The 8,950-nt window shown below is 33.8% G+C and overlaps 1 protein-coding gene across 2 annotated transcripts; it reads right to left on the bottom strand.

The window, feature by feature from the left end:
- Positions 1-437: 437 nt before the first annotated feature.
- On the bottom strand, positions 438-8,089 carry LOC135839424 (uncharacterized). Of its 2 annotated transcripts, none has more exons than XM_065355440.1 (2): positions 7,821-8,089; positions 438-3,012 (listed from the first exon to the last, which is right to left on the bottom strand). In XM_065355440.1, the coding sequence occupies exon 2, from the start codon at positions 2,975-2,977 to the stop codon at positions 1,142-1,144; it is 1,836 nt and encodes a 611-aa protein (XP_065211512.1). In that variant the 5' UTR covers positions 2,978-3,012; positions 7,821-8,089; the 3' UTR covers positions 438-1,141. The 2 variants fall into 2 exon arrangements, with proteins under 2 accessions (XP_065211512.1, XP_065211513.1); XM_065355441.1 differs by lacking the exon at positions 7,821-8,089 and adding an exon at positions 4,645-5,335.
- Positions 8,090-8,950: the final 861 nt, after the last annotated feature.

Below are 8,950 nucleotides of genomic sequence, written 5' to 3'. Positions count from 1 at the left end.
ATTTGTTTCCAACTTTCCCTTCCAAAATGTGGTTGAACTACATCTGGCTAATTAACACGAAAAACACTCAAGGGGAGGGCCAGGGGACCGAAAAGTTGACCAAATTTCAGTTTCACCCCCTCACCCCTCCTAACAACACATCGCTTCCTTAAATCCTTACGCCTCTGGGTTGGCATACTCTATTTGTAAGTTGATTCCTATAAGAAAATAAAAGGGACTTGAGGAACGGGCTTTAAATCAATCTTTCAAGCTTAAAATTTAAATTTTGTATGATATTATTTATTTGAGGAAAATGAATTATTGGTTCAAGTATTCAAAGTAGCAAAAATTGAACTTTTGATCACCCTAATAAAATGATGTACCCACAGGATTATTATTTATAACAAACTTACCTTACTACTCGTACAATTTAAATTTGAAAAAACCACGAATTTCCGTAAGATTAAGAATTTATTAAATTTGTTTACAAATTATTTTTAAAAAAAACTATATTCGAGTAAAGTAGGCACTTATGTAATCATGAAAAGAATTTCTTCTACACAAGATATTAAAAATGATGCTGTCGTAATATATATAGGTTCCAATTAACCAACTACTGATGAAATTAATAGGCATATGCAGATGGTTAAAAATGTAGCTGGAAGGACAAACGTCATACAATATGAAATATCATTCACTTACAACGAATGATCCCTTGATGATAAAATTGGCAAAGTCAACCTGCACATGTGCTCCATTATCCAGGTAATGAATCATACTTACTAGAGTACATTATCGTTGTTACAAACCTCCAACTTATCATTATGTGAGATATGGACATCTGAATTATGAAGGTAAATTTCAACTTTGTAAAAATATGCATAACATGTTGATGAACCTGTCTGGAGCAGGTGAACGTGTAGCACCTCGTCATGTTGAATATAATGTTGTTTTTTTTAGTTTCTATTATTTTTATTGAAGGCGTCTATTTAAATATCTGAGCTAAAGCTAATCCTATACCTCTATAATGCTGTACATGGCATGGCGCATTCATTTCATTTTATTTCATATTATTTCATTTCATTGCGTTTTTTTTATATATCTCTTATCATTTCCTATAATGTTAGTAAATAAGTCGACTTTGTAAATGCAGCAGTGCTGCCTATTGCAAAAAATAAAGTTGATTTGATTTGATTTGATTTGAAGTTAGATAACGCTGTTTGAAATCTGCAACTTCTTTCTCACTTTCTAAACACCATATCAAAAGATGGTCGAGAGAAGGTCTTGCACAACGTAGGTCAGTAATCAAACGACGAATTGTAAGGGCCTTGATATCCTTTAGATTTTGTTTCGACGTAACAAAAGTTTCAATTAGTTCTATGAACGTATCTATGATAACAGATGACCAGCAAGCGCTGCATGGTAGATTTTCTCGAATTAAATGTGAGGACATTAGTTCGTTTTTAAAAGCGGCTGACAGATCAATGTTTTCGAAAGCACTGTCGATAAAAGTGGTTAATTCTTTGAATCCACTCAAATCTTTTTTTATAATACCCAAAAAGGCAACTCCATAAGATGAATCTTTAAGATGAAGAGTTGTCCGCAGCAGTTGTTGTTTGAAATTCATACCTTTTTGCGTTTCAGGGTAACAAAAATCAACCAAGTCGTTCAACGAGTTGAATAAGCCTTCTTTTAGTAGTTTGACACACAATTTACGTACACAATCACTGTTCGCCATGATGTTATCTATGAATTTGGCAATCTCATCTTCGTTATCGAGGCAGAGTTTCATCATTTGCTGTAAATCTTCGCATCGTGTGCGTTTGATCAAATGAGGCCAACATTTATGCCAAAAATCGCTTTTCAGTTCAGAATTGGCACTCGAAAGAATGATCAAAAGGAAATTTACGAATCTTGTACACGAAAGGCCACAATTGATACAACTTGTACTTGCATTGCACCAACGAGACATGTCTTTGAAAAACCTGATGTCAGATAAAATATCTTTCATCATCGATCGCTTCCAATCCGATGGAATACTGTGCCAAACTGCGGAACAAAAATCTAACCAATTCTTGGGTTCGCTCTTGGAATGATCTGTAAAGGCTCCGTTTTCAAATTTTAGCATTTCTAGGACTACATTGCTTACAGTATTTTGGTTCATTTTGTTCTTAATGTGCATCCAAGTTGGTAGCCAGAGCCATTCGTATGCAAAACCACTTTCCCACAGGCATCTCATCAGTTGGCGAGCTTTGGTATTGACAAATTCACCAAGCTGTTGATCGTCCAGCTTTGGTAAGATGAACCTAACAAATGATACCACCTCGCGCCAGTACATAACAGAAGCTATTCGCAGTTGGCATTCCAAAGGTACTCTAGCCCATAAGTATTCCACAGATCGTCTGTTATAAGGCATGCAGTAATCAAACATTCGTTCATCACTTCGAATTTGTAACTTATCCAACTGATTTCTAAGGTAACAAACCCAGTAATAAACTTGCGGTGATGTATCAAAGTTAACATCGTTCAAGTCTAAGCTCTCGCATACCGAAGGCCAAATTCGCATAATATCGTCTTCAAAAAAATACGTACAAGCTATTTTAAACTTCTCAGCCTCACCGAGTCTATCAGAACGCATCATACGTTCGGCTGTTCTAACATACTGAATGCTGCCATCAAAATCGACAACGAAATCGTCGAAGTCTTCCAAAACAGAGTTCTGATAGGGACGATGAAATTGAAATATTCTCTGATAATGACTTTGTTGCCAGTGATTCATTGAAACGCTAAATCTTGTACTAAATTTGTAAATAATATTACGAATTGTGGATGGTAAGTCAGGCAGAAAAATATCAAAGTCTTCCGATGTACCACTTGAACGAAATTGTATCACTTGACTGAGCCATATTTTTAGACTGACGGTGATTGCTGATAGCTCTTTCAGTGATACTGGAGTCGGGTGAAAAATATCATACACATTGCGTGTGATTTCAACCATTTTAATCCTTGACTCGATTTGACTTCAATTCCAACCTAAAATCATTACGATAAAAATTAATAATGTGAAATGGGTAGATTTCCTTGTTTCGCATTAATTATGCCAAAACATCAAAAAATATCGGGCCGGGCGGTAGCACGGCGAGGGGGTTGGGATTATGATTTCTGAAAGTAAGATATTCGTCTAAGAATATATTGAAACACAGTTGTGCCAATTTATTTTGTTGCAAATCTTTAAAAAAAGAAAAAATTTTATAGGTAAGTTTTCGATTTTCTCAAACAAAATGAAAATTGTTTTTTCTTAACATGGTTGCCTACTTGCATTTCGTGCCATTTTTCATCATTTTCTTAAAATTTGGTATGGAGATGAAAAAAATTGTCACCGCCGTGTTCCAAAATAATTCCCTTCAATTTTCCCAATTTCAGAAACGATATTTTTCGATGTTTTGGCACAATCAATGTGAAATGTCTGAGAAGAAAATTTCAAAACAAGAATTTATCCAAAAATAAGCTATTTGCAAATTTGCAACTACTCACTCTCAGTCGGGGGGCCCGCATAAGGATCACCTGCACCCCCTACCGATTCTCCGTGACAACTTTTTGCTTAAAGGGGTAGTCCTAAGGAACATTTCTAGCCCTTGTCATAAAAAAAGAGTGACCCTACTTACAAAATGGCGGCCATTTTGATTGACAGGTTAACCAAAAATGCAGGTTTTGCGTTCCAATATAGGACTTTCACGGAATTTTTCAAACCGTACAAAAGTAGATCAAAAGAGCAGGCAAAAATTCATCACCTGTCAAAATTTCAAGTGCTAAAGTGCCTTTTTCGATTTTTGGTGAATTTACAAAAATCAAATTCTGACCAAAATGTGAGAAAAAAATCAAAATTTTACCAAATTGACCTAGAAAGCTGAAATGTAGGATATATCCTATTTTCGACCTGCCAAATCGATTGGAAACTGTTTCAACTCGTTTTGAGCAGTTTTGGAGCCTCCAGCAGATTTTTGAAACTTCAAATTCTCACAAAATTTCATCAAATGGAGTTGGAAAGCCGAAATTCATTCTGCAAACTAATTTCAATACGCAATGAAGTCGACTGCAGGTAATTTTCAAATCGTTTTGGAGCCTCCAGCGATTTTTTGAAAATTACTGGAGCCTCCAGTAGATTTTTGAAACTTCAAATTGGGTTAGCAAGCCGAAATTTACTCTGCAAACTTATTTCAATACAATATGAAGTCGACTGCATGGTGGTTTCAAGTGGTTTTGAAACTTCCAGCTACTTTTTAGAAATTTCAATTCTCCTAAAAACGGGATGAAACTTTTCAAAAAGTCACTGGAGGACTGTCAGTTCAAAAGTGAATCAAAGCTATGAGTTTCAAAATTGCTACATTTTTTATTTTTCTACATTAAGTAATTTGAAATTTCTGAAAAGTACTGAAAATTGCTAGAAGCTCCAGAATTTTCAGCAATTTCATGGTATATCGTTGGACGGCGCGGTGGTAAGACTAGGATGATGCGATGAGATCTTAAATACCTAATTTATCTTTTACCATTACAAATACATAGGGTGCTTAGCATAACAGTAAAAAAAAATTGACTCAGACCGATTCAACAAAATTATCTTACACAGTCATATTATACGTAACTTAGAAATTACTGATTTCTTACTTTGCTTCGTTTTCACTGATGCTTCACGTGGCCTTCGATTATTATGTATTCGTTCAATTATAAACTAAATTACATAAATAAAATAATAAAATAAAAAATATACATTCCGTGCAACGTGAACAGTGATTCATTAACTTGTACACTCACAAACGGAAGAAAAAAGTCGATTCAACTTCAGAAAAAAAGACAACTTTCATCTAGTCGCATAGCAAGATTGACTTCGGTTTCGGTAAAGAACTACCCTCGAATCATAGCTATAAGATACATCTATCTCTCCCCATCACATGACCAAAGTACAAATAGAAAGAAAAACGATAACAGAATCCCCTAACGTGACATACAGTACAATGGAAGAGAAACCAAAAGACGTCAGATATTAGTAGAACAAAAGCGCAACTTAAGGTTTTGAAAATGAACTATCGGAATTCCGAGATCTCACACGGGACAGATACCGTAAAACAAACATTGACAGTTTTGGTGATTTTCAACCTATGGCCTGTTGGTGTATTTGCTCAATCTTATTGAGCAAACTGTCAATGATTAATGGCTTTTCAAATGAACCATCTTTTACCTATAGAGATCGAACTTTGTAGCTTCTGAAATGCTGTTTTCTGATTTCAAAAATGAAGCTACTTTTTTCCATCGCGTAAAAATTTTCCATAAATCAATTTTCCCTATTTTTTTCACCATATGTCGAAAGTCAACACTCGTGTACAGATCTCTCCAAAATAGAAAAAAAATTAAAGAAATCACAGAAAAGTCAATTACAACATTTTGAAAAATTCAAATTTCTGCATTAGAAAAATTACCCGCTTTTAAAGCAAAGGTCACCCAAACCACCCAAGAAAATAAGTTCAGGCCACATACTCAATTTTCACACATCAAAAAAAAAAAAAAAAAAAAAAACTTTAGTAACCAAAAAAATTGAAAACTTAATTAAGTATAAAATAACGTTGGACTGTTTTGAAATTTTATGATAAAAATGAAGACTTTTTGGAAATTTTTGGCAACAAGGAGATAGTTTTCCATTGTTCATTGTCTAGCTGAGAAAAAAAAGACAATTTTTGGCAAAATAAAACGACAGCTTTTTGGCAATTCATTCTGAAAATAAAAATAGCGAAACTTCTGGACAATTATTTTTTTTTGAAAGTAAAACTTTTTAGATTTTTTTTATAACATCTGCTTATTTTTAGCAATTTTGTTAATGAACGAAAATTGTTTACAATTTTTCGCAAAAAACAAGACTTTGACATTAGCAAAAAATAGATCTCGCAAAAAAGCAGGGCTTTTGGGTAGCTTTTGAAAAAAAAAAGTGAAAACCGTTAGCCATTTTTCTAAAAGTCAAGAATTTATTTAAAAAACAAAAATTCGACCATTTTAACCAAAGATCAGAAAACTTTAGGAATTATTGGCAAAAATAGTAGGTACCTAGTACCTACCTACATTTTTTTTGCAAATTCTTTCAAAAGTGAGATTTCTTGATAATTTTTGCCTTTTGGAAATTAAAAAAGCGAGACTTTTCAATTGTTAACAAGCTAAAAATTTTTGAATTTTTCAGAAACGTATCCAAAAAATCAGTGAATATTCGAACTCAGCACCCTTGAAAATTCAATACCTACAGAATGTTTCATAAGTCGATTCTTCTTCTTCTTCTTCTTCTTTTTTTTTTTTTGAATTTTTGCTATGTTTGACTTTGAGGCATTGTTTATATGTATGTATAGTTCTGGCTTCTGGAAGGCCATTCCAGCAGATTTACACGGACCAAAATTGGATAATAAAGAGATGTTCATCACTCACGTAAAGTTGAGCGGGAGAGGGATGGATGGATAACGACTTTCCTTCAAAATAATAGTAATTGGACGCCCCTCCCATACAAAAAAAAAATGAATAAACAGATTGAAACACTTTTATTTCGAAACATAAAAAATTAAAAAAATTCAGGAGGGGCGAATAGCTGAGCATCGATCAAAAAAATTTTAATTTCTCAGGCACGTCATGTTGAGGTCTTTTTTGACCATAATGTTTTGCAACGCTCTTACATCTCAGATATAATTGACCCACCTCCTCTCCTCCCCACACCATTGTACAACCCTCATTCCATGGCCCATTCCAAGTCTTTCGTGCCTAACCCAAAACTTGAGTACTCATTTCAATTTATGAATCAGAGATCCTGAAATTTCCCGCTCAGTTGTTCGGGTATAGAATTTTTGGACGTTCTACCCCCCCCCCCCCACCACTAGTTTTAAAATTCTCATACCCTGAACTCCTGAACATAATAAGTAAGTATTTACTTCAATTTTCAGCAACAAATTTCACAATTAGGGGTGTGTTCGCTGATTTTTAAAATTTTGGATAATAAAATTTCATCATTGTTTTTTTTTTTAGCAAAAATGAATCTACCTATTTAAAAGAAAATATTTAGCGAAGGTCACAATAAGGGTCTTGTAGACAAGGAGCTTTTTCATGAATACTGAAACGTTCTTAAAATTAAAGAATACTCAAATGTAATTAATTATGACTTATGTGGAGATTTAAAAACTCGAGAACATACTCACGAGTACCTAACATAAACATAAAACTTGACAACTGAAATTGAAAAATTTTTCAAAATAAAAACAAAATTAAGAATTACTTAAGCTCGCATTTCTACTGGGATTGGCGAAAGGGGAAATTACTTGTAAGTGCCTTCATTATCATTTTTTTTTTCGCCCACCAAAGCAAAATTTATGATGTCATAATATTGCTGGAGTAAAAATCAATGCTACTTCACTATGGCAGCATCATCTATCATCTATCATTCTATATACGAGGAGTAAAATGAACATTTTCAACAACTATTCGAACGAGAAAAAAAAAACACTAAAAATACACATAAAAACACCATTTTGAGAACCACTTAGGAATTCAGCAGCAAAGAGTATTGAAAACAATCTCTTATCATACAAGTACATTTACATTTTACTTCTACAAGCACATATTTTGCACTTCAAACAGTTTAATTCAGTTGAACTCTATGATATTGAAGTCATTAAGTACAAAAATTATAAATTCGCTCACTACCAGATCAAATAATTTTTTAATTTTTGTGCTCCGCTACTCTACTATAATACGAGTACTTACATTATATAAACATGGATATTAAATACGAAAGCAATTAGGTAGATATTTGTACTCACAAGAAAATAGAGTTTCGATGCAACGTGGATCGATCCAAGGCAAATAATTAACTCGTATCAATGAAAAAAATTAAATAATCTTCACAAAAATATGACAACATTATATAGATGATGGAAAGTTAAGAATACATAAGCATGTACAAAAACAAAACATAAATATTGGTTTATCACTGAATCCTCAGTAGCACAGGTAGGTAGCCCTACAGGTAGCACAGATAACACAGAAAAACTGTTTTGTACCTACGTATAAGATAGGTAGGTAGCGGTAGTGCCCGATAACGCACTACGGAGATACGAATGACGCGATGCTATGCGATGTACATAGCATAGCATGACGTAGCAACCTATGACAACACACTACATACGTATTACGTACGTAACGTAGACGTACTACGTCTTCGGTCTTGGTAATCTGTGGAGGTAAAATTAGGCAATTAGAAGAAAGCATTTCATGAGACTTTTCTCACTTCAGAGTGATAATTTTAACCTCCATCTTCAGATCTTTAACGTGATTGACTGTTTTATCATCACTTGTCAATCAGGTTGGAGTATTTTATTACATCTTACATCTTCGGCCGCATCTGAAATCGTTACTATGAACGCACTCTCAGATCACTTCACTCAGGTTTTACGTACCTTAGTTTTACAACTTCGAACTTTGCCAACTACTTTGGAGATGTCATAAAGTTGGAGGGGAGGGGGTATTCAAATGTATATTTTTTAAAATGTCTTTTTTGATTATTATTATTATCTATTATTTATTTATTTATTTAATTGTTCATCTGTTTTTATGCGAAAATATTTTATAGGTATGTATTAATAATAGTAATCCGGCTCTCCGCCTCGCCCCCAGGCATAGGGGGGGAGTCGTTATCTACAAAGCTACAAAGAGCGTATATCATGGGCTGATTACCTAAATAAATTTCAATTTCAATTATGCATACAAATAGCTCGATTGAAGCGGACGACGCGACGGCTTGTAAAGGTTCCCTCGCGAGTGAGATGACCAACTGTCTTCACTTATTTCGTTTGAAAAAAATTCCATAATATTTATTCATTACTGAAAAAACAATTTTTTCAAAGATCTCGTAAGTAGCAAAGACGAATCAAACTACATAAATAGGTATTTA

The sequence above is a fragment of the Planococcus citri genome, chromosome 3 (assembly GCF_950023065.1).
Source record: "Planococcus citri chromosome 3, ihPlaCitr1.1, whole genome shotgun sequence".
Lineage (NCBI taxonomy): Eukaryota > Metazoa > Arthropoda > Insecta > Hemiptera > Pseudococcidae > Planococcus > Planococcus citri.
This window is presented reverse-complemented; position numbering and strand designations above follow the sequence as displayed.

What these genes read in the sequence shown, in the direction of transcription:
- LOC135839424 (XM_065355440.1), bottom strand. Translation starts at nt 2,977, where the DNA reads ATGGTTGAAATCACACGCAATGTGTATGATATTTTTCACCCGACTCCA.